This window comes from Scomber scombrus, chromosome 18 (genome assembly GCF_963691925.1).
Source record: "Scomber scombrus chromosome 18, fScoSco1.1, whole genome shotgun sequence".
NCBI classification, from domain to species: Eukaryota; Metazoa; Chordata; class Actinopteri; order Scombriformes; family Scombridae; genus Scomber; species Scomber scombrus.
Window position 1 is genome coordinate 11,268,646 of NC_084987.1, and position 25,903 is coordinate 11,294,548.

Below are 25,903 nucleotides of genomic sequence, written 5' to 3' on the forward strand. Positions count from 1 at the left end.
GTCTGTGGTCTTTTTTAACCACACGTTTGTATCAGCATGTCTTAAATAATTATATATCTGTATCTTACACTGCCTATGTTTGTTTTGTTGCCCTGTTTTTCTTTTCAGGAGGAGACCCCTCTGTTTCTTGCAGCCCGTGAGGGCAGCTGTGAGGCTGTGAAGGTGCTGCTGGCTCACTTTGCAAACCGAGAGATTACAGACCATATGGACAGATTGCCAAGGGACATTGCTCAGGAGCGTATGCACCACGACATTGTGCAGCTTCTTGATGAGTACAACACAGTAAGGAGTCCCCAGGGCCATGGAGGGCCTGGACTTCACCTCACTGGGGGACACACTCCATCTCCTCTTATGTGCCCTCCCAGCGCGTTCCTGCCTAGTCTGAAGAACACCCCACAGGGCAAGAAAAATCGTCGGCCTGGAGTCAAGGGTTCTAGCCTGGGAGGCCAACATGCTGCGAGTCTGAAAGAGTCAGTCAAGGCCCGCAATAAAAAGCTGACCTTGGACATGCAGAGTGCCTTACTGGAAAGCTCAGTTACCCTGTCCCCAGTCGACTCACTGGACTCACCCCACGGAGGAGCTAGCAATGCTGGTTATATCACCAACCCCACTTCTCCTGTGACGATGCAGTCACCAGGGCTCTTCCACTCTTCCATGTCTGTTCCAAACACCCCGATGGTACATAGTAGCATGTTGGATGGAGGGGGCCCTTTTGCTGTGTCTCTAGCCCAGCTCAATGACCTGGGAGCCGGAGGAATGTCCTTGCAGGGACGTGTCTCCATGGCTTCAGATGTTAACCATGGCTATGTGCTGAGTTCAGGCCAGATGGGGCTCAACATGGGCCTGGTCAGTCCTGTCAGTGTGCCCTTTGACTGGCACAGCCGGATGACATCCTCCCAGTGTGGTCAGCAGGTGGTTAATCTGGTGCAGAGTAGCCAGGCAGGCATGCACCCCCAGAGCCCAGCCATGCAGCAGCAGAACATGCTGATGCACCAACAGCAGCTCTACCGCAATTCCATGCTGCAGCCCACACCTGTTACCTCCACACCCACTATCAGCCCAGTCAAGCTGCCCTCCATTGCTGAGCAGCAGCAGCAGCAGCAACAACATCAACAGCAGCAGCAGCAGCAGCTCATCAACCACACCATCACCAGCCAGCAGAGCATGGCCCGCATGGGCACCTCCACCCCACCAACACCCCAGACCTCACAGCCTCCACCATCATTCTTCCAGCAGCAGCAGATGCCTCAGCAACCCTCACAGTCCCAGCCTCCTGCTCAGCCCCCACAGGCAGCCACGCCAGCAGCCCAGCCTACGCAGGCTCTTCCCTCCCAGCCTAGTGGCAGCACTGCAGGAACAGAGGACTATCCTACACCTCCCTCCCAGCACAGCTACTCATCCGCACTAGATGCCACACCCAAACATTACCTCCATCTGCCCAGTGAGCACCCATACCTGACCCCCTCCCCAGAGTCGCCCGAGCCATGGTCCAGCCCCTCTCCTCACTGTGTCTCTGATTGGTCAGATTCAACACCCAGCCCAGCAGTTGCTGGCTCTGCCCAGACCCAAATTACTCAAATCCCAGAGGCCAATGGCAAAATGCAGGTGTTTGCATGAAGATCCCATTACCCCTGCTTGAAAAGGGACCTGGGGTAAAATAATTTGTGGACTGGCTCTTGGGCCTGTCTGTGTTTAAGTGTCAGCCTGTTTCCAAGATTTTCATTGGATTTGGATTGACTATGTTTATCACGAGGACCGTCTGCTAGTGATTTTTGCAGAGAAAAAAAAGTAAAGGGAAATGTGTGTTGTCTGAAAAACAGCAGACAATTTAATGAAGTAATTCTGTCACAGATGGACTTGTTTTTTATTATAAAAAAAAGTATATGAAGAAAACCAAGTCTTTCATTTCAAAGACTTTGGGATGCTCTCCTGAAAACTAACAAACATTTAAAAGTAGATAAGAGAAAAAGTAAAATGTTGAAGGGAATTCATTTATTTTTATTTATTGTTTTTGTCTCTCTGAATTGCTTTTTTTTAAAAGGTGTTTTCACCCTCTTTCTGTCCTAGTTTCTCTGCCACCCCTTTTATACGAACCACCTATATTTCTATTTAGCCAGTGTGGCAAGTGATGGTAAAGTAATATAATTTATCATTCAGACCAGTTAGCAGACAGAAAGAGGAATTTCCACCTCTCTTTACTGATATTTATTTAGGCCAACAACAGCTGGTAAAGAATTTGTTACTTTCCATATGAGTATTATGAATAAGAATGTAGAAGAGTGTCTCTGAAGCACTTCAAGTGACTAGCGTCATAGGGCAAGTATGGGTCAAATACAACTATTAACTACAATGGTTATTTATGATATATGAGTGGCATTTAATCTATGGTAATTGTCCTTATTACCTTTCAAAAGAAATGAGCAGAGTTAAGATTTAGGTGTGATGCTCTCAATTCAGCTGTAGCTTCTCACTGTTTCTACAGCCCTGATGACCTCAGTCTTGTAGCTTGTTTTCATTCACTTTAAGGAACAGATTCAAACAGAGAATTGTTTGCCTATAAAATCAGCCTGTCACTGCCCTTTTTAGACTATGTTTAATGTTTTGTTTTTTGTTTGTTTTATACTCTGTATATTTTTGGAAAACATGGATACTTTTTTAACATCACTTCGGATGTACTAAGCTATGCTTATCAGCTGCTATTTTATATCAGTCTTCCCTACAAACATTCCTCCATTTTGCCTGTCTTTTTTTAGCCTGGAAGCTGTGCCTTTCAGCAGCATCCAAAACAGAGTAGAACCAGATGACAGACAGGTAGAAGTTTAATTTGTTGTGCCCACGTTATGTCTGTGACTGGCCTAAATGAAAACATTCCTAGACTATCTGTGGCAGTTGAGGTTGATAGTCTCACCTAATCTCTGGTAGTGCCTGTGGTGGAATAGTGGTCAGTGTGAAGGTATGGCTGCTGGGCTGTGACTGCTTGTGCCCTGTCACTCCTCAGGGAGGTGTTTAATGGCATGCAGTGGGACAGATCCCCTGCATCTACAGTAGCTGTCAGTCCAGGGGCCGTGGAGTTGCATCTTAAGATGATTGTTAGACTGAAGGAAAGAGCACTACTATGTAGTGCTGCACCCTTTAACTTTTTACAAAAGTCTGGGATGACACTCCCAGTGATTCTGCCAACACCATGTGTAATGTTTGACACACTTTTATCCCCACAGGACCTGAGACTGTAGGATAGAGATCCCCTTAACGTATTATGGACATTTCAGCATAAAATTGATAATAGTAGAATTTTGAGAAAGTAACCTTTGCATTTTCATCTTGTCATGAACAGAAATGAGTAGGCCACCACTCCTAGCTACTACTTTTGGGGTGACCCAACACTGCCCGTAGTTATATCATAGACGTGAGTCTTTCATTCATTGTTTTAGCCTGATCACTATAGAATCAGCTACTGTTCTGTCAGACCTGGGAAACACGTTGTTTTTCACAACCCAGTTAAGATTATACTCACAAGGAAAACTGCTTTTTGTTTGTTTTTGTTTTTTTATATATATATATACTGTATATGTAACTGGTCTTTCAATTTCCTTACCAGGTCGCACTAAGTGTTTTGTACATTTCAACCTCCCAACTTCTGTTTGTAAATATGTTTGTTCTGGGTAGATCTTTGCTTGAGAAGTCTTATGTTTCTAAAATGATTGTTATGTACTAAAAAGGACAAAAATAAAATGTACTTCATTTAGCATTATTTGCAGCCGAGGCTGTGACTGGTATTTTATTGGTGTTTATTGATGTTATTAGAGCAGTCATAGGTATTTTCTATCATTATTCATTTCTATACCTGTTTTAAAGTAGCTCAAGATCATTGAACATAAAACCTTTCCACAATTTTCTTTCTATAGTCAAAAGTTGTAAAAATAAGTTACTTTTAATAAAGCCAGAAGGGAACTATATTTTTGTGTCCTCATTCAGTGGTTGTTTTATATTTTAAAGGAGGATTTTTGTTAATTCACATCCTCAAATTTATAAACATCAATACTTAAAATAAAGTTATTTGAGATGAATTACTCAATAGCTTTTTTATCTGAAATGTTAAAGTTATGTGACTTATTTTTAATAACTTTTTGAATTCAGTTTGTGGAAATATTGTATTAAACTGTATTATATTCAAAGTTGCCATGTTATGTCACTAGTAAACATAAGCTCAAAAAGCAGATGGAAACAGGAGGTTAAAATAGCCTAGTCCTTATTCTAGTACACACCCCTCTCTCAGAGTAAGGGCACACTGAAATCTCTCATCTTATTTTTAGCATCCAGCAGCTGCCAGAAGTCACTATACAGTCCCAAGAATCAACAAGGTTTAACAAGTTGTAAGAAGTCTCTGTAAATTTACCGCACAAGATATCAAACCCAGTCAGTCTCAAATATTTTCACTATAGCTACTTCACCAGGGCAACAATGGTGAGTTTGGTGTGACTGATGCAAGTATTTTAATATGTTTAATATTATAATGAAACATTCACAATATATAATGAAATATTTCAAATACTCAAGAGTACTTTTTGTGGTTTGATTACAGGATTTTATTGTTTTTCTCCTGCTGATCCCAGTGGCAGCCTGCTCCCAGGTGTTTCTTCCAGTAGACTGCAACGATTTGTATAACAGAGGTTTTGGTCATAGTGGAGTGTACAGTATTTACCCAGCAGGACCAATCTCCCCAGTCCAGGTCCACTGTGACATGGGCTGTGAGGGTGAACCTGACGGTGGTAAATGGACAGTATGTATGTTTAAATATTATTTATCAAATATGTAAATACACTAAAACTGTTTTATCACATGGCCATTGCTACTGAATGTTTTGTAGACTACTAAGGTCAAAATGCAGCAGAATGAACAACTGAGCATTAGAAGTGAAAAATATAGAAACAATTTTTTGGGATTTGAAGATCCCTCATTTAATCCCAACATTTAATTAAGTATTTCTTTAAAGCTGGCTGTTTGGAATACCAATACAAGAAAATACGGCTGCTGACTGAATTTATTTGAGCAACAGCCTTAATAACCGATTCCACTCCAGGTCATTCAGAGAAGAATGGATGGCAGCATTAACTTTTACCGTGGATGGGACCAGTACAAGACTGGTTTTGGACAAGCATCTGGAGAATACTGGTTGGGTAAGACGTTTTTGCTCTGCAGCGCTGCTGAAAGCAAAGCAAATGCTGAAGATCACCTCTTTTATGCACGATTCCTCAAAAGTGCTTTTTCTAACCTTGTTCTCTGCAAGGTCTGGAGAATATTCATCTCCTTACTCAAAGGAAGAGTTACGAACTGAGGATAGAAATGGAAGACTTTGAGGGGGCAAAAGCTTATGTCCACTACTCTTCATTTTCTGTTGGTCCAGAGCAGGAGGGCTACAAGCTTAGCTTTAGTGGCTTCAAAGATGGAGGAGCTGGTGAGTCTTAGAAATGGTAGCTTCAGTGCTTGTATGATCAGTAATGCAAATGTAGTTCAGAGGTGTAAGGCTATATTTCATTTGCAACATCCCAAGAAATTGGAACAATTGATTTTGTTATTTTCAGGACCTTCACTGACTGAGCATGATGGTCAGAAGTTCTCCACATTTGACAAAGACCAGGACACTCACTCTTCAAATTGTGCTAAGACCTACCTGGGAGGATGGTGGTATGGTGAATGCCACAGTGTCAACGTTAATGGGATGTACTTATGGGGCAGTTCAATCTATGGAATTGGAATTAACTGGTCATCTTGGAAAGGATATGAATATTCTTTGAAAGCTATTGCGATGAAAATAAGACCAAAAGCGTAATGTGTTTACTATGGTTAAATACTGTATTTATTATTAGTTTTTTGTGTTATTTCATTATATAGTTGTAACTGATGTCAGTATAGTATTTATTTATTTTTGCTTGTTTGTTTGCTAGTGTGTTTGCCAATTGGGTAAATCATATACAGTGTGGTATTTACTATGCTGATTACATTAAACCTTTGTTAAAATCATTACAATGTAATTATTTATTTTTGCTTTACTTTTGTATTCCTTAAAGTGTAAACCATATTATCATTGATACCTATAGTGAATAACAGTTAATGGAAGAGTGCTTGGATATAACATTTGTGTTATTATACAGTATTAACACATACAAATACAAGAGCACGAAAATGTCATTGCACTGCAGGAAATATATAAATATAGCATACAAGGATTTATAATTATGTTTACAGATATACATATAATATCCTATGGCTTGTGCCATGTTCATTACTGCTCAGGAAAAAAAAACCTCTCACCTTACTGTTGGACTTTACACTTAAAAAAAAAAACCACAGTGACAACACATTGTAGCAACTACATTCAATCACTATCTGTTGTACCTGGTATAATCTGTGCAATTTGTCAGCCAAATCTTTATTTCCTCCCTACCCTCTTCTGAAACATGCGCAGCACTCCAAGAGTAGCATTGAACACGTTGTCATGTTTAAAGATCATCTTATAGAAAGTGTCCAGAGGGAGACGCCCTGTTGGATCCGCATGCTTCAGTGCAGTCATAGGCATGTACAGGCGGTTGGTCTGGTGGCGGAGAGGGGGCTCCCTGGCTGTGATCACCTTAAGTGTTTGCTGAATGATAAAAACAACAATATTTCAACACTGGTTGGTGCTTCTTTATTATGCATTTTCACTGTTTATCTGTTAAACTTCAAATCACATAAGTCATCACTTGCCTCTGCCACTTCCTCTGGTGTCTGGCCTAATGAGTTGAAGACTTTTTTAGAGTACGGCAGATAAATTTCACGGAAGATTCTGGCAGTCTCCTCGTCCGTCTCTGATAGATCCATGTTCTCAGCATCCTCGTACACTTTCCTTTCAAACTCTGTTACCACTGGGCCAGGTTCCACTAGAGTTGTCCTTGTGACATAAATATAATAGAGATAACATATGGGACAACTGTTCCATTACAATCAACAAGTTTTAAACATCTTACCATTGTGGGCTTACTGATAACTCAAGTTTTAGTTTGATCATGGGCACTTGTGGGGTGGGTGGCTGCATTAAGTTGTTTAAGTTGATTTTTGAGGGCATGTAATCACTTGATGTTAAACTTGAGTGCTTGCACTGCCAGACTTTCACAAAATCCTTCCACAGCAAATTTGGAGGCTGAGTAGACATCATTGAACAGAAGCCCTGTGTAGAAATATGAGGAAAATTATTACCTCTCTTTTAATTAACTTCTTCTGTAATTTCACTGACACAAACATACACACCCTGTATTCCCATAACGCTGCTCATCACAACAATATGGCCACTCTGCCGCCGCTTCATATCAGGCAGCACCTCCTTCACCATCCGTGCAAGGCCAAAGACGTTTATGTCAAAGAGCTCTTTCATGTCGGTGATACTCTGGCACTCCAGTGGCCCAATCATGCCAATACCTGCATTATTCACTACAACAGCAGAGTATTCTACGTCAATATATGTTTGTGTAGAAATCCAGAATGAACTTCAGATGTGTTTATAGAAGAACGTAAAAGAGAGATACCAGACCAAGAACATCCACCCGTCTGTCTGGCAGGCTGTTGACACACTCTCTGATGGAGGCTTCACAGCAGGCATCTAACTGTTTGATTTCCAGTGTTTTGTTTAAGGAGTCACCAGCTGCTTTCTCCAATGTTCCCCGTTTTCCAAGATCCCTCATTGTCGCAACCACTGCCCCAAATAAAAAAAGAATTTACAGGCTGTCAGTGGGTATTTCTATCATCTGCTGTATGCCTGTATGTCATATGATGGTTGAGCAGAGTGAGTGGCTGACCTTTGAACCGTCTGAGCTCATCTTTGGCCAGCCGTGCAGCCACAGCCAAGCCGATGCCAGAGGAGCACCCAGTCACAAGCACTCTCCTTGTCCCCATGGCTCTCTGACCTCTGACCTCAGGCCTTACAGTGATCCAAGCTGTTCAAACAACACTGTAAACAGGGAAATTAAAATGAAACAACATTATGTCATCATCATCATCACCAATCTGTGATGTTCGGGTTGTTCTGTAATGAAGTAATTCACTTTTTCGTGAACTGTTTAAGTCACTTTGCCTTCAATGCTATTTAAATATGCCCAAGAGAACACCCATGAAAACTGCTACATGGTCAAAATGGAACATGTCTTCCAGCTGCATTTTAATATGGTCTATTGACACCACTGTAGAAGGAGGAATTAATGTTTTTTTGTTTTTTTATTAATGGGTTTCCACCCCAATGATCAATGCATGCAAGTCCTTTAAAATGCCCGGATTATATGCTCAAATGTGCTCTAATCTGATTTTTTGTATCCTGGAATGTTTATCTGCTTACAACAGCAAGCTTAGTGATTGGTATGAGAGGCCCAACATGCACACATGAACTCTGTCCTAGGTGGAATTATGTATGTCAAATGTTTCTTTCTCAAGACACACAACATGATAATAAAATAATAATCATTTAAATTCAATCCCAACTCAAACTGTGCAGCGATTGTAGATCAGTGCGTGATTACTATTGTTTGTATTGAATGTTGATATTAGCATATGGATGCCTCAGAGTAGCTCATGGGTTAATGCTGTCGGACATTAATACTAAAAATAGAACACAAAAAGAGGAAAAAAGCTATTGCAGCATAATTTCGGGCTTCTGGATTAAGACCCCTGTAGCAGTTTTTAGTCTTTTAGTCTTTTAGGTCTCCAACCTTTTTGGCTTTTGATGTCTTACAAAAAGCAGTGTGTAGTCGGGGTCACATTTCAGATGTCTATGAGTTGTTAACAGCTCCACCAGAAAGTGATTTTTCCCTTTAAACTTCAAACAACATGAAACAACATTTCAATAAATGTTCAAATGATCTGACATTTTACGAAAAATCAAAGATCAGAGGAAACAGTCCAAAAACTATTCCATTTGTGTATCAGAACTTAGTTTTTTCTTCTTTCCTCTTTCATTAATCATCTCACGACCCTTCAGATTTATCTGGTGACCCTCTGGAGGGGCCTGACCCCTAGGTTGGGAACCATTGGACTAAACTAGCTAACTATAGCTCAAACTGGCACAACCTGCAGCAGCTACAATAGTAACGTACTGTTTACACACTGATGCTCAAGCGTTAATAATCTACTCATGTCATCTAATAATATACCTCAGATCAAACCAAAATACCTGTAGGCTACTGCAGAACTTCTACTATATTTGCTGCTATAGTTATGTACTTAAGTAGGATTTTTCATGCAGGACTTTTACTTATAATAGAGTACTTTTACACTGCTATACTGGTACCTTTAATTAAGTAAAGGATCTGAACTTCTTCCACCATCAGAGTTCACAAAAGTAAAATATTTCCATCTGACATGTAGTGACATAGAATACAGAGTAGCATGACGATACTCAATAGGCTACAGTATCAGCACATCAAAAACTACAATACACTGATGTAATGTGATGTATTTCACTCAGATTGTGACACCGCAGGGATTAAAATACAGTCGACTCTGTCCTTATTGCAGAACTAAATCCGTCCTAGACGAGTTAACCGCATCAAAGTCCGGACTTGGATTGGTTGTAGGTGGTGTTGTGGTTTACCAACCTGTAGACCAAGCAGCGTGTCCTCCACAGCAGCAGATGTTGGAAACAGAGAATGTAAACTGTCTGCAGTATTACTCACAGAGGCAGGACACGACCAAGTCACAGCGTGAAAGGCTGCTACATAAACCGAGCGATTACCTAAAATGGGTCACATAAGCCGATTCAGTACGTGGGAGTTGTAGTTCCCATACTGACCTCAAGAGCTCCCTCAACTACAAAGCCAGTAATCATAAGGTGCATATAGAAGGGGAAACTGCGCAGTTTAGGAGCATTTACCTTTATAATTACGTAATTAAGTACAGAATTGTGGGACACCAAGCAATGCCAACAATATACAAGAATTCACATAGGGCATTATAAACAGCCTGATAAGTACACTATATCAAGAGACTTTTTTTCTGTGTAATTATTTCTTCTGGATTATTTTAAAAGTTTCATTAAAATTTGATGTTTGAATATGATGAATATGATTTTTTGGAACAATTAAGTTAAACATACAATGAATTTTATACCACACTGCACTCAATAATACCCATGCAACTTTGCTGCATTGTCTGACTGATACGTTTATGAAGGAAAACATTTCCACCATCATCCTTCTTCATTCATTGATGATATTTGGACTTTTAACATCATGAAAACAAAATGATGCAACAGAAAATCCAGAATCAGTCCTCAAGTCCAGCAGTGTTTTGGATTATAAACACATTGATGAAGGGAATGAGATGTTGACATTGAAAGTTGGTCTCAACAGGATGTTTCAATTTCACTCCCCTAGTGACAGTCAGGAGGTTTTTGTACAGCCATGTGTACAAACTGAATCACTGTGGTATTCGGACAAGGCACCAAGCTGATCGTGACAAGTAAGAATTTTTAAACTGATCATAAATCAAGACAGATTTTCCTTTTCTCTTGGATATGAATAGAACTTGTTTAATTCACTTTTGACATGTTTTCGAAAACATTTAAAATGTTTTTAGTTCACACTGAAGTTTTTATATCTTGATGCAGAATTACTGTGATTACTCGTACTTTTTAAAATAATCGTTAGAAATGATAAATCTAATTGATTTTATCCAGTTTAATAATTTACACGTCACTACAATTTTTAACTACTTGTTTTTATATTACAAAAAAAAGAGGGAAAAAAGCCAATATTACAACATTAGTAATGGGAAGATATGTTGAAAAGAAAATTGGATTTTGTGTTCAGGCCTTTGCCGACAACATATACTAATAATTAGCATTTGTTAATCATTTTTAAAAGAAACTGTAATTCATTGTAAGAAAGCCATTTTCTTTTAACAAAGTTGCATTCTTTCTCATGAGAAACAGCACTGCATCAACTTAAAAGCATGTTTTGCACAGAGTTGGTATCCTTATGCACTTTTTATAAATTAAATCCTCTGTGTGTAGTGATTAGGTCTAAAATGGTTTGATTTGACACAATGTCTGTATTGTATGTACTGGGAGCATGCACATATTTGAACATATATGTTTACATTTTTTATATTCTTGTGTTTAAGACTCCTGCCTCCCTCCTCCCACCCTAACAGTCTTTCCTCCGTCCAGTGCTGAGCTCCAGTCCAACAAAGCCACTCTGGTCTGTCTGGCTGGTTCTGCCCATTCAGTCTAAGGGTTTAGCAGATGTGACCTGGTTTGGTGACGAGTACTCGGTAACCAGTGGGATCTATATCAGCATCACTGTTCAACAACCAGACCAGACTTACCACATCAGCAGCTACTTGTCAATTAAACCCTCACACTGGTCAGCAGAGAAAGTTTACACATGTAATATGTCACATGTAGAAGAAGAGAAAAACATAAAGTCTTCCTGCTCCGTAGAATAGTAGGTGACTATCTGCATCTTTTCTGCTAGTGCTGTTTGGCTTTTACAAGTTTTAGAAATGATCAATTCTGATGTTAAAAAATGTTGTAATTTGTATCTCAGTGTTACAGTGTTTAGTTGTAGGAAATGTTTTAGCTCTGCTTTATCTTGCATTGATTATTTTAATAAAAAGCATTTTGTTAAAAAACACAAAAAAAGTCCTGTGTTGCATGTGTTTTATTAAAGTGAAAACCTAATGAAATCTGATGTGGTGAGATTATATAACAGCACATTATTCTCTTTTAAACTAATGAATGATTGGCTTATTTTTATAATCATTCATCAAATAGCTACAGAGCAACAAGCAGATATGGAGCATGAGTTCATTCAACACAATAAACAATGTTTATCAATTAATTATTTTTAGGGCCACCCTCCTTGCCTATTGTGGTTGAATATGACTGTGTGTAAATACCCCATATGTTTCTTTACACTTTGTTTGTAATAAAGAACTATCATTGAATTGTGACTAAAATTTTTAATTTTTAAATTTTTTTTACACATACCAGATTAATTGATTGTGTGTTTAGCACTGAGAGTGTATGTGCCTGCTTAAACCATAAATTACTTCTAGGAAATATCTGCTGATTTTACTGTTTCATCCAAATTACTCATTTCAATTTATAGATATTGGGGGACAACTTGGTAAATTATGCAATATGTTACTATCTTTTGTAATCATCCTCAGTTGAATTCTGGGCCAAGACAGAAGCAGATATTTTGTACCATTTAATGAACATATCAAATGACAGAAGTCACATTTAAAAGCAGATAACCAACACATCTCTTATATACATAACTTAAATGGATAGGGTTGTTGTTATTACTGTAGCACTGTAAAAATGCTGTTTTCTTTGTAAACTAAGAATGAGATTCATTGATCAAGGTATATTTGATGATATTTGCTGCATATGTGCTTGTTAATTGGAGTTTAAAAGTAATCTTCATCCAATTCTCAGATTTTTCACAAGTCAACAAAAGTTATGTATTGCAGTACATCAGCTTCGGCTCTGCAAACAAGTCCATAATTCACACAAACTGGGGGCCTTTGATTGATCAAACGATAATAATCAAAACATCAGTGAGTTCTCAGTCAGACAAGAGCTTCTGGTTTTATATTTATAAAAACTAGAAGATCAGTAATTCAACAACACGATCACAGTAAATTAGTTTTGATACCATGAATACTTTTGACAGATACATCTTTTATGTATATAAAACATTATTCTTAAAGACACAGTTTGGTTTCAAAACTGAAGCACAAAATTCACCTTTCATTTACTAAAAAACTATCTAAATGCTACAAACAAAAACAAATACATCAAATACATTGATTATTTTATCTTAATATTCATCAGAAACAATAAATCAATCTTGTTCAATTTAGAAGCACTTACCTGTCACAATCAGCTTGGTGTCTTTTCCAAATACAACAGTGATTCAATTTGTACACATGGCTATACAAAAACCTCCTGACTGTCACTAATGAGGTGAGTGAAACTGAAACATCCTGTTGAGACCAACTTTCACTGTCAGCATCTCGTTAACTTCACAGGTAATACTGTATTACCTTTCTATATCAATCTTTAAAAATCATATAGATCACAGGGTATACAATTAATGTTTATAGGTGTGTGCAATAATGTTAAACAATATGTGCAGTAAACAGTGGTGACGGGTAAAGTAATTTATATTTTTCTCTGATATCAGTATTTTTATTCATCTGAATTTTCCTCAACCAAACATGTTTCCCGTTAATTGAAATTGTGACTAATATCATTAAATTAAAACAGGAATCTCTGTATCCAGATGATCTTTTATTGGGTTAACAAAGGGTTTTTTATTTGGTCTCATATAAGCTGCACATTAATTAATTGATTGTTGTCAGTTTTTTCTGTGAAGCAGTTGACCTTGGAGTCAGTCTCAAGAAACAGGACTCATGTAGTTTCATTACTGTCACTTTTACTGCAGCTGGATGTATTATAAAAATCAGTACCTGTGTACCAGGGGGTTTTTCTAGAAGAATATGATAACATGTTGGATTTTGAGAAAAGGCGTCTAACAAGATACAGGAAATCTAAAAGCTTGATTTATTTTGCAATATCAAATTTTATGCAGGAGGGTGATGTACATTTACTGGTGCTTTGCTTGTTGATTCTTACATAAGCCCAAACAGAAATAAGTAGTTTTAAATATCCATGTGTGAATCCAATAAAAACATTTAGGTGCTGGGGGAAAATTATTGTACATGATACATGTCACACAAAGCACTGTTCAATAGCTCCACTGTCAACTGACATGTGTGAGACTGAAAAAGCAGAAGTGTTCAGTGAGGAGTTTTTTGTCACAGTGTAAATCACTGTGATACAAACTCATCCACAGAACCATCCCATGTTTTAGAGTAATAGACTGCTGAGTCTCCCTCCTCCACATTGCTGATGATCAGTCGATAATCTGATGCTGACTGATGATTGGATGTGAATTTGTGAACATGTGAACATGTTGGAGTGCTATCACTGTGATGGAAATATAATACAAACTGAGGAACTCCACCAGGAATATGTTTAAACCAATGAGCAGCATAATTAGTAACAGTCCCCAGGTTACAGTCCAAGGTGGCTGTTTCTCCTTTCATCACTGTCAAAACAGGAGGCTTCTGTGTCACCACCATCACACCACTCACACCTGGAAACAACAAGATGACATGGAGTTGAGAGAAACACACAGACTGATGAATCCAACATGAGGTCAAAGCTGCAGTAAGTCATCCTCCTTACATGTTAGAGCAGTGATGGGAGTGCAGAGGGTCCCCAGCATGTTGTCAGTGTGTGCTGAGAATGACCTTGTAACTTGGAAAGTGAGTTTACTGCTGACAGATTAGAGGGTTTGCAGGATGAGGAGAGGAGGTGCTGGAGGAGCAATTTAATACAACACTGAAACTGAGAGTGACTGACAGGAGGAGGAGCTAAAACTGTATAGCTTACATCCTACAATTTTATTGGAATGGATTAGTTAACATTTAGATACAATTATAAGTTTATAACTACTAAACATGAAATTGTAAGATGTTTCAATTATTGGGTTTTAGATACTAATACAATAAACATGGTTTGGTTCTGTAAGTTCTGAAAGTTAATACAAATAATTTCCATGAAAATGTTGAATTTTTAATCATGGGAAGTTCCCTCTAATTTTACAGCGAACTGACACTTGACGTCTTCATTTATATGGAGCAATAAATAAGGAGAAGAGGCCTGCAGGTGCATCCTGGTTAAGAAGAGAGGGAGGAGAGAAGTCTTCACTGACAGAGGATGAAAACTCAGTTTCAGTTTCAATCAACACAAATATTCTTTGGACAAAATTATTTTTTTAAATATATTTTTAATTGAATTAAACTTAATCCATTTTAGCAACTGCAAAGCTGATACAACAACTCCACCTAACTTTCAACATTTATTACAAGCATGCAGACACATCTTTTCTAACATCTAAACCTTGAAATGAGCAAACAGCACAAACAGTAAAGAAGCAGATTTTAAATGTTAATTCTGCTGCTATACTATTCTTCAGTTGGACACTTTGACTTGTTGAATTTCTACAAGCAAATGATAGAATAAGTTGTAATGTTAAACATTGTGACAGCAAATGTTTAAATTATTTAATGACTTTGCTCATACGCTCTAAATTCCATAACAATAAAAAAAACTTTGTATTGAATTGTAATTAACATATTTCAAATAATGTAATCAGCTGTTCATCTGTCCATTGTCTTTTAAACAGTTGAGTGTTGTTGTGTTTTGACCCTCATGGCCACTGTAGCAGTAGCTAGTGCCAACTCACACTGGCAAACACGGATTGAAAAATGGTAAATTAATGTCTGCTTTGAGTTTTTCTTTCTGTTTCTAATATTCTGTCCACCAGTGAATAAAGGTGGAAAAAAACATTCACAAAGTTGGTCATTTATTGCATGGTTGTTTATTGGATTGCATTACATCCCTCATGTTGTATGATATGTGTACATTAGTAATACATCAGGGCTAACATGATTATGAACAACTGTTAGCCTGGATAGATCAATTTGTAAATAGAATGAGACATCACTGTGCTGCATTTTCTTTCATCATGTATGCACGGACTTGACAAATTTACTGGTTGCAGTTCCTCCTTGTGACCACGTGAGGACAGTAAACACTCATCACCCTAAAGACAAGCAGCTCAATAGACTGAAATAAAAGTTTGGATTTAGCCACCTTGATGTCATCCATTGCTGTGTGGAGGGTTTTATGGGCCAAAACTACAATTTGGTGATATAATTATTAAAATATATTCTTTGTATATTTAAAATACTTTGTTTACAGACAACATTTTTATTGAGTTGAAAAACATGTTTTAACACTTGAGAATGCGTGAGAGCTGGAGGGCCTGACGGAGTGTTTCCTTTGTCGTAGACAAAAGACTAAAAGCCTCTGCTCCACTACAATTACATTACCCATGCTCAGTGTTTATTCACAAAAAGTGATAATAAAATCCTTCACTGGGCTTGAAGAGATGAGGGTGGGATGAGGTCTTTCCATTGTGACATTATGTGCAGTGGTTAAGACAGCATTATAATCAAGGTGCTGAATTATGTGCTGAAGATAGCAGAATTTCATGCACAATATCTGAAATATTAGAAGGCTTATATAAGAATGTGCAGAAAGTTTTATAAAAATTCACACAATATATCTAGACCTTTACTTCTGCCATGTACCATATATTACAACTTTTAATCTAACTTTATCAAAAATGAAAAAGTCAGAGTTTGGTCTAATTATGCTTTGTGCATATTATTGATTAATGTCTAAAGGCTGAAAATGAAATATCAATCAAAACAATTTATCTTAAGAGGCTGACCCAGAGCTGCCCAATTGTAACAGAACTGATCATTATTTGTCTTCAGTGAGTTATTAATACTGCAACCAGGATGTCCACAGGTCTTAAACGGTCTTAAATTTAGATTTTAAATTTTACTACACCTCGAGTCATTACTGTGTTGAGTAGTCTGCACACCTGTTCATTCACGCCACTTACAACAATCATCCGTGTCAAAATTATTTTTCAAGCAACAGAGCACAAACAATTAGTTTACTTGTCTTCATCAAAGAAATAGCAGATTTTGTTTTTAATTGATAAACGGAAATAAAATGTGCCAAAATGTCTTAGGACTCATAGAGAAAATGAGCACCTTCATGTTTTGTAATTTTATAGGTTTGTTTAAGAGTGTTTCATTTTAATGTCTTTATTTTCTGTGTTTTAGTTATGGCAATTATTTTAAATAAAATTATGAGAATTATAATTTAAACTGTCACATCCTTAAACAAAAACAGTTATAACACCTCTGGATTTCACAATAAATTCCATCATATGTGATTAATTTTAATTATACACCACACCTCGTCTATTGCACATATGGGTGTGATCGCTGGACCTTTTGTTATAAAGCTGAATGCGAGGACCACAATTGTGACTAGAATGGGAAGAAACTCCAGGGATTTGATGTTCTACAGGTACAGAAAAGGTATCATGTGGACTGTGCTAACAAAAGGTACAATGTAAGTAATTCTCTAGTGACATAAATGTTAACATTCATCATTTCTGTCTGAGCTTCTTGTATATCTCGGTTTGACCAAGCCTGGGTAGTCATTTAGGACATTCAATACAATGTGGTGGTAAATAATATTGCCTGGGAACTAGGCGTTTTACTCTGAGACTTATAACATGAACCAGCACCTCACGTGATTCTTTTGTAACAGCACCATATGTCTAAGCTAAGTTAATTTATTATTTAACATAAAAAGTGTGAATCCTAATAATGGAAATAAGGCCAAGAACACAGTGCAGAAAAATCAAGTGACAGTTGATTAACAGGGAGAGAGAGATCACAAGATGCTCCCTTTTTTCTTTCTGGTATCACATGTACTTGTCTGTTGGTATAACGGGTAACTTAACAATGAGCAACATTTGATATAATGTTCAACATCAACAAATAGGTCAGAATGTTTATTTATGCATTTCACTTAAGGTTTAAGGATTTCATTTTAAGGATGACCATGATTCAGAGTAAACAATTCTCCAGTGCAAGGTTGGCACAAAGTAGCAACATACAAAAATAGCATGTGCTCCCAGTATTTAGGAAAATCCCAAAAAGATGCCAGAGTCAATAAAAATCATTCTTTTTCTACATTTTCTCAAAGTGATTGCACAGAACCTGCAGTATATTGCAGCCTGCAGGAGAGGATTACCTGGCTCAACACTCACTTTTATCCACACAAAATAGCAATGGTAGTTTATTGCAGAATGCATTTTCAACCAGAATGTAACATTGCACATTAGATCATGCAGGTAGTATTTGTTGTAGTGGATTGTGTTAAGAGTTAAGTGTGTTTAGTGTGCCTAACACTGTGTCAGCTTTCTGGCATAAAGAAGTCCAAACTACATTACAGACATTTTAACAACAGGCTGTGGTGGCTTAGGTTGAAAAGCATGTAAATGGACACATACAGTTAAATGTGCCTCTGTTTGTTTTTTCATAACTCTGCCCAGATTCCCTTGCTTTTGCTTTGAGTTCCCATTGGTCATGACAGTGCATCGTCTGGTTCGTGTTAGGGTTTCAGGGAGTGGCCAACTTTTCTTTCATAACTCAAGTTGGGATAAATAGTTGCTTCGCACCAGACTTTACAGATCCAAATTTCAAAAACACAGAACCCAACACTCTGTCAGGATGTAAGTACATTTTTTTTATTCACAGATTGTCTTAAATGAAATACACTCAATTGAAATCTTTATAATTTTCGTGGTGCCTACATGTTTTATGAAAACTCTTTTATTTGGATGAACAAAAAAGTTTTGCTGCTTAATGCTGAGTGAAAACATATGTTTTTCAGGATCTTTATTTCGGGGCTTGTTGGATTTCTGCTGTTGGTAACAGCTGAGGCCAGAGTTGGGTAAGACACCTGAATGTAATCCTCCCTCATAGTAGATAGCTGCATTTGATGAAAATGAGAGTGAAAGTGCTCAAGGAAATGAAAAACACTGGTCAGTTCATGAAGTAGATTGATGCATATATGATGTGTTAAGTTGTTATGAAGTTAAGATGTTGACACAATATACAGTATACGTACCTCTTATTTTCTGTATCTGCCCTTTTTTAACAGCTTCTTCCTTCTTTTCACAGAAACTCCTCTAGCCTGGAGTTCTGTACTGAGACACAACAGTGTCTGCTGTTTGATCTCATTTGTGAGACTGGAGACTATGAGGTAAGTGTGTCTGAACAAGAGGGAAACCTTGCCACATTTCAGGCCCAAGAGACTTTTTCAAAAAGCCTATTCCACCATGTTTGTTCAGGTCCGTCACTACGACTCTGTGAAATGGGTTTCAACCAAGGAGACATCATTCTTCATGGAGATGGCAGCAATGAGAGCCTTCAAAAGACTGTATCAGTACATCACCGGTGCTAATGAGAATGGTGTGTGTGTTTAATATTCTATTAAATATTAAAGTCAGAACAATGGTATACTCAGGTTTTCTTATGCCATTTATATGGATTTAATGTTTGTTATGTAACTTGCTGATATTATCTGGGATTTTTTTTTTTTACATTTCTAAACCAAAAATATCTTTCTTATTTACCACTAGCAAAAAAGATTGGCATGACAGCTCCTGTTCTTGTGAAAATGGTTGACAAGAAATTCTGGGAAATGGGTGTCTATACAATGAGTTTCCTGCTGCCACTTGACCATCAGATCAATCCACCCAAACCTACTGATGATAAGGCAAGCTTCTCTGCCAAAAAAACATCGAGCTCCATTTTTATGTTTCATTCAAGTCTATCTCAAACTCTGGAAGATAATGAAAAATGTGCTGGCTTACAGGTATACATCCAGCAAATGCCAGACATGAAGGTGTATGTGCGGAGCTACGGGGGATGGATGACGTCCATGTCTGACAGTAACAATGCTAAGAGTCTCTCCACTGCTCTCAACTCAGTTGATGCAGAATACAAAAAAGGCTTCCACTATGCTGCGGGATATAACAGGTGTTTTTCTCAGTGATAATCAGATTGTATCCCAAAAACAACTTTAATGTTTAATGATAATGACTTTGCAATAACTTATTGTGTGTGTGTATTTGTGTGTTTGTGAATGTGTTTCTTGCAGTCCAATGACGATGTTCAACAGGCATAATGAGGTCTGGTTTGTCGCTGAGGATGAACCGGTCTGTCCAAGCAGCGAGGAATTGGAGTATTCTTTTTTGTCTTGAATACTGTGACCCCTGTGGAAGAACAGTTTACAGCTGACAGTATATATGGTGAGCTGTATATTTTGTAGATGGACATTGCTTCAAGTCTTAATGTGGCATTTAAATAACTGGCCAGTGAGAGCACCAATTTATTTTAAAATATAAGAATCTATTTCTCGAATTGGAAACACCACGTATTACGAATTGGAAACACCACGTATTACGTGTGATGATGTGCTTGTCTGATGGTTTGATTTTTTTCTTTTTCTGTTATATTCAATAAAGTTTCTTATTTGCATTTATTCATTTATTTTCGTTGTTCTTAACCAATCAAAAACCTCTTGGACCTGCCTTGAAATGTGTCTAAAGCAGCTGGTTCAATATTAAATGTGGACTGCAAAGAGTCAATCCCACCTTGGTTTCATTCTGTAACACCACTAGATGGCAGTACAAAGGTCATCAAGACCATTACTTACAGCACTACACAACTACAGTAAACCAGTTCATCCCGGCAGTAACAGCTTTCAGTGACATGCATTAGGATTTGTTGAATATTTTTCACTTGATGAAGATTCATCTCCTAAAACTGGGGGAGAATAGAGACAGTGCCAAGTGGCGGATATAAAACAGACTGGTGAAGATAACGGAGACTGTTTTATAGTTGAATTTCATAATCCATTTACAAGCTAATGTGCGGGTGTCATAACCATCCACCCTTGAACTGCCCTATCACTTTGACGTCACCATGAGCTTCATCAAAGCAGCCTGTGCCATTCGGACTGTAAAATGGCACCTTATCATATTGAGCACGGCTGGAAAATGTGAGGCAATATAATCACAGTCTGTTACTTGTCTGATTTTGCATCACACTGAAAAAAGAAAACATTTCAGATTTTATTTTGCTTTCCTTGGATGCATTATTAATGTGAATTAAATAAATTATGGTTTATTAAAGAAGGAGCAACTGATGTGTACCTAGAGGGACAATACTTATTCTTCTCTCAATATTTAAGTTTTTGTACTTAACTTGAGTATTTCCACTTGCTGCTTTGTTATATTTTTACTACACCGCATTTTTCAGGAACGTGTTTTTTATGCTACTACATTTATTTGTCAACTACAATTACAAGTTACTTTACAGACTAAGATTTTCCCAAAAGGGTGATTTCCTCTCTAAACATCTCATATGCTTTAATTTAAATAACTACTCAAGGCCCACAGAGGTTATCCAATATTTCACAAAAAAGCAAAGTTTATTTAAAAGGGTCTTTTTTACACATTTGTATGTGTTTTTGTTTTTCTTTCATGTTGAATTAAACACATCACAACCCCTTTAGAGGGGCCCGAACAATAGCTGTGAGCTACAACAAGAAAATGCTACTTACTAGTTGATGTATAAATATTAACAATCTGATAATGTTGTATATGAAAACACATCAATTTACTAATAATACTGTGCCTTTACTTATGTAGATTTTTGAATGAAGGACCTTTACACATATTTAAATATTTCTACATTGTTGTACTGGTATTTATGTACTTCTTCTACCACTGCATAAATTGCAATGCTACAATACAGAAAATTAATTAAACTAATGTATGAAATCTGAATGGCTGCAGTTTAATGGCACTCTTTAGTAAACTCTTATCTTATCGGTTGAGCTCCAGGATGGCTCAATAATACTGTAGGGATTTCAGTACAGTAACATTCCAGCAGGTGGCTATCTGACTATCTACCATAGAGGGGTTACTGACTGACTGACTGACTGACTGACTGACTGACTGACTGGATAGGAGTGCCAGTCAGGAGAGGTTTTATGACACTCACTACAGACCGAAGTCCAATTGACGGCCTTAAACAACCATCAGTCCACCGGGGCTGTTGGGGCTGCCTGTTGGCCTTTCTCTGGCTCTCCTGCGGTGTCCGTCTGGTCTCCTGATATCTTAACATCTATCTTAACAATGAAGATCAGACTGGACTAACTGTGGAGGTCACTTCCCACCAGCCAGAATGGACCAACCTGATTATCACCCACAGCAGCCCCAGGCTCTTGTCCACCATCTGGGCAACTACCCTGAGGATCTATTAACTTTGGAAGGATCATCAATATGTGAGTACAACCTGAAAGTGCACCATGGATAGATACTGCCTTCATAGGCAGGTTCCAGAGAATATTTTACAGTGTTGTAAAGCTGTCAAAAGACATGTTTTGATAGCCGGAGTGTGAGGAAATGTGTAGGCTATTATTCATTATAAATGACATTAATTTGATTGTGATTATCTACATTTACAGAAAAAAAGGTGTAAAAGTGGTTCACTGTTGTGTTCAAGTTTTTCATTTGGGAGATTAGTTCCCATCAGCCAGTCATCTCTGGGAATTATGTAAGGGTCATATCTATGATCAAGAAAATCAAGTCAATTGATAAGGTACTGTCTATAACAGAGGGATGGTCCTGTAATGCTCACTATGCTGACCAATACACCTCAGTATGACAAACTTATGGCACAGTGCTCCAGTTTTCCAGCCACTTGGTGCTTAAATATGACAGTATGTCGGTGTACGTATTATCAATTTAAAGTCTATTTTCTGGCTGACTTGATATATTACTTGCATTGGTGCAAAATTGGAATATGGTGTTGTATTATTGTTTGTATTACTAAACAAATACAGCAGAGGAGGACATATGCTTACCTTTGGCATCTCATCTACTTCATTAAAATTAAAACAGAAAAATAGAGGAGAGAAAATGGGAACAGGAAAGAGGGCTGGAACATGATTTGCTCCTAAGCCAGTAGGGACATGTACCGTAGTTTATGTGCTTTGAACAGCTTGGCACATCACCATGACAATCTCCAATCAAGAACCAGCATTTGTTATCTCAACCTGTGCCATTAAGGCCAACTTCGTCAGCTAAACATTGTGTCATACTGTGCATTTGACTTTTTAATTGTGGTGTCGTTCCTCAGCTCAGGAGCCAAAGACAGAGCCACACGCTAGACCAGAGTCAAATGAAAGCTGCCCTGTGTGTGGAGACAAAGTGTCAGGATACCACTACGGACTTCTCACCTGTGAGAGCTGCAAGGTAAACTTGGTGGATTGGGATAAGATTTGGGTTAGGATTAGGGTTAGGGATAGTCCATGTCATTAATATAATCTCTAAAGGCACTGTGGTACTATTGATTTTTTAGTACACACCATAAATAGTAGTCATAGTTATGACCTACAAAAAGGAGGTAAAAAAGTACTTTTTTTTAGACTATGATGATGCATATTTTATATTTGTCAATCAGAATAGTGTCATAATTTGCAGAGAAGGAAAGCAACAGGCTTATATTCTTTCACTCTCTCTTCTCTCTGCAGGGTTTCTTTAAACGCTCAGTGCAGAATAACAAGCATTACACGTGTGCAGAACGACAGAACTGCCCCATGAACCTTTCCCAGAGGAAACGTTGTCCTTCCTGTCGCTTCCAAAAGTGTTTGGCTGTGGGCATGAAGCGAGAAGGTACAGTAAATAGTCCCCATCCCCTACATGGGGACTATTATATTTATATGTATATAAACATACACACATGCCTATGGACACGTATTCTGCTCCACTGCAACATGCATTATATTCCACTGACGTGCATGCTATTTTCTGCCATATGATTTATCTAAGAAGTCATAAACCAGTACAAGTATTGCCTGTAATGACCCAGTATATGTATGATGACTTTGTATTGCAGAGCTAATCTGATCTTTGAAAGTGTGGTGGGCATATGTTCAGTTTTTCAATATTAATATCTCTGGCAGTGACCAAATCCATTAACATTTGTTTCATGTTCTTTCAACAGCAGTAAGAGCAGATCGTATGAGAGGTGGCAGGAATAAATTTGGCCCTCTGTACCGACGGGACAGGCAGATGAAACAGCAAAAGGTGTATTACCAGGCAAATACTGCGCCCTACAGGATTAAGATGGAAACTACACAAACACACAGGCCCACAGCTCTGAATGACATTCACCTTAAGGGCAGTCACACAAGTGTTCCATCGTCCTCTGATACTTTTCATCAGTCCCACATGTATTCCTCTGGAATGGGGCAGTCGTGTGCACCCATGTCTCTGGACTGCACAGTGAACACAGACAGGGTGATCACTCCTCCTCCCCAACCCTACTCTGGACTGTACCATCACACTGTCCCTGTATACTTCCAGGAGAAAGGAGAAATGCCATTTAGCTACAGCCCGGCACCTGCAAACTATCCATTTCACCCAACCCCCAACAATTCATTCGGACCAAGAAGCACACCAGCATCATCCCCATGCTCAACACCAAGCTCAACCACCCCTCTCACCCAGGCTCTTGACCAAACCCTTGTCACTCCCTCACCAGCCACAATAACACCCTACTTCCTTAGCCAACTCCTGGAGGGGGAGCAGGATGAGAGTCAGTTATGTGCAAAAGTCCTGGCCAGCCTGCAAAGAGAACAGGCCAACCGAGGCAAACATGATCGCTTAAATACTTTCAGTATCATGTGCAAAATGGCTGACCAGACTCTGTTTGGGCTTGTGGAGTGGGCCAGGAACAGTGCACTCTTCAAAGAGCTCAAGGTGATGAATCATCAAATCATGGGACATAATGTTACATAAAACTGAAAAACAATTGAAATGTCTGATTAGCTGTGTAAGTGCAGGTGTATGGCATTTATCCGTTGCTATGTAATTGATGCTGACTGGGGTTCATGGGTCATCATCTTTAATTAGCCACTAAATTTAGATAAACTTCTAATGTTCCACAGGTGGAGGACCAGATGGTACTGCTACAGAGCTGTTGGAGTGAGCTTCTAGTTCTGGACCACCTCTGCAGACAGGTGACCTATGGCAAAGAGGGTTGCATATATCTGGTCACAGGACAACAGGTGAAGTTTACCACTAACCTCACCAAATGCTGAATTGTTATAGCCATTAAAAATGTGTTTGTACTGAACATATTTTAATTGGGTGTCACATATACATCAATTTTAGTTCTCTCATTCTCTTGCAGATTGAGGTATCGACTGTCATCTCTCAGGCAGGAACAACATTGCGTAGCCTGGTATCACGGACCCAGGACCTGGTGTCCAAACTAAAGGCACTCCACTTTGACAGACATGAGTTTGTCTGTCTAAAATACTTGGTACTATTCAACCCCGGTGAGCTTTTCCTTGTTATTAAACCCTTGATAGATATAAATCAGATGTAGCAATTTAATCAACTTGTTGAGTTAGTAGTTTTTTTTTCTTATGTTACATGGTGTTGAGCTTATATATTGTGTGTTGATGACAAATGTGCATGCATCTTCTCTATAGATGTGAAGTCAGTGCAGAGTCGCAGGCAGGTGGAGCAAACTCAAGAGAGAGTGAACAGAGCCCTGATGGAGCACACCCAGCACAGTCATCCAGGACACTCTGACAAGTTTGGCCAGCTGCTGCTTCGGCTGCCTGAAGTGCGTAGCATTAGCTTGCAGGTTGAGGAGTATTTGTACCAGCGCCATCTTTTGGGAGATTTGCCCTGCAACTCTTTACTCACTGAGATGCTGCACACCAAGCACAGCTGAAATAACAATGCTGCATCTGTAAGTGCTAGTGGCACAAGAGTTTGCTGATGTGAATTTTTGTACGTTTCTGCCTTTCAGAACCAACTGTCGTCTTTATTTTGATTGTTGCACACAGTAAACGTGTACTCTCTTTAACAGTGCCTATGTTTTCAATCACAGAAGTGAGGGAGAAAATGTGTAACCCCAGAGCAACATTGAAGGGCGGATAAGTACTTAACCTGTGTCATGCTACGCCCAAATACCTATTATTAACAGTATTACCATAACCATAGAGCTCATACAATCAGGAAGATCTGAACTGTTTAAAGAAATGTATCCCTGAATAAAGAAATGTGTTTTTTGGAAATGCCTCGGTGTACTCAAAACCCATAACTGAATGTAACTAACATTCTTAGTTACACTATAACATAACAATTTCACCTTTTCACTGTTTGCCAGAAGATCTCTTTTCTGTAGATTCACTGTATTTCATATCAACATTACCCATTAAAAAAAGAAAGAAAAAAAAGCAAATAATGGGGAAACAATAACATGAGAATGAAAA

At 38.4% G+C, this 25,903-nt stretch overlaps 5 protein-coding genes and 1 gene segment (V, D, J or C); 4 read left to right on the plus strand and 2 right to left on the minus strand.

The window, feature by feature from the left end:
- The window catches only part of notch3 (notch receptor 3), a 29,759-nt gene extending 26,008 nt beyond the window's left edge, over positions 1 to 3,751 (plus strand). The window contains exon 33 of the mRNA XM_062439608.1: positions 109 to 3,751. Coding sequence (XP_062295592.1) covers positions 109 to 1,617 — 1,509 coding nt within the window. The 3' untranslated portion in view covers positions 1,618 to 3,751. The remainder of the gene's footprint in view (positions 1 to 108) is intronic.
- A 611-nt stretch (positions 3,752 to 4,362) lies between these two features.
- Positions 4,363 to 5,840, plus strand: LOC134000292 (microfibril-associated glycoprotein 4-like). Its single transcript, XM_062439658.1, has 5 exons — positions 4,363 to 4,464; positions 4,583 to 4,780; positions 5,081 to 5,177; positions 5,288 to 5,455; positions 5,583 to 5,840. Exons 1-5 carry the CDS (start codon positions 4,462 to 4,464, stop codon positions 5,828 to 5,830), a joined length of 714 nt encoding a protein of 237 aa, XP_062295642.1. The 5' UTR covers positions 4,363 to 4,461; the 3' UTR covers positions 5,831 to 5,840.
- A 28-nt stretch (positions 5,841 to 5,868) lies between these two features.
- Positions 5,869 to 9,752, minus strand: zmp:0000001048 (retinol dehydrogenase 8). The gene is made up of 7 exons (XM_062439654.1): positions 9,618 to 9,752; positions 7,830 to 7,981; positions 7,565 to 7,726; positions 7,285 to 7,464; positions 7,111 to 7,204; positions 6,745 to 6,928; positions 5,869 to 6,640 (listed from the first exon to the last, which is right to left on the minus strand). Exons 2-7 carry the CDS (start codon positions 7,924 to 7,926, stop codon positions 6,431 to 6,433), a joined length of 927 nt encoding a protein of 308 aa, XP_062295638.1. The 5' UTR covers positions 7,927 to 7,981; positions 9,618 to 9,752; the 3' UTR covers positions 5,869 to 6,430.
- Positions 9,753 to 11,376: 1,624 nt separating this feature from the next.
- On the minus strand, positions 11,377 to 14,321 carry LOC133999344 (immunoglobulin lambda variable 3-21-like). The segment is given in 4 exon segments: positions 11,377 to 11,381; positions 12,902 to 12,938; positions 13,876 to 14,189; positions 14,282 to 14,321. Coding segments are annotated over 4 exon segments (396 nt in total).
- Positions 14,322 to 16,952: 2,631 nt separating this feature from the next.
- Positions 16,953 to 20,023, plus strand: soul5 (heme-binding protein soul5). The gene is made up of 7 exons (XM_062438543.1): positions 16,953 to 17,050; positions 18,428 to 18,487; positions 18,718 to 18,799; positions 18,888 to 19,008; positions 19,179 to 19,315; positions 19,415 to 19,578; positions 19,700 to 20,023. The coding sequence occupies exons 1-7, from the start codon at positions 16,953 to 16,955 to the stop codon at positions 19,800 to 19,802; spliced, it is 765 nt and encodes a 254-aa protein (XP_062294527.1). The 3' UTR covers positions 19,803 to 20,023.
- A 1,619-nt stretch (positions 20,024 to 21,642) lies between these two features.
- Positions 21,643 to 25,699, plus strand: nr5a5 (nuclear receptor subfamily 5, group A, member 5). The gene is made up of 7 exons (XM_062439631.1): positions 21,643 to 21,892; positions 22,750 to 22,865; positions 23,144 to 23,285; positions 23,617 to 24,374; positions 24,563 to 24,682; positions 24,808 to 24,955; positions 25,112 to 25,699. Exons 1-7 carry the CDS (start codon positions 21,793 to 21,795, stop codon positions 25,357 to 25,359), a joined length of 1,632 nt encoding a protein of 543 aa, XP_062295615.1. The 5' UTR covers positions 21,643 to 21,792; the 3' UTR covers positions 25,360 to 25,699.
- Positions 25,700 to 25,903: the final 204 nt, after the last annotated feature.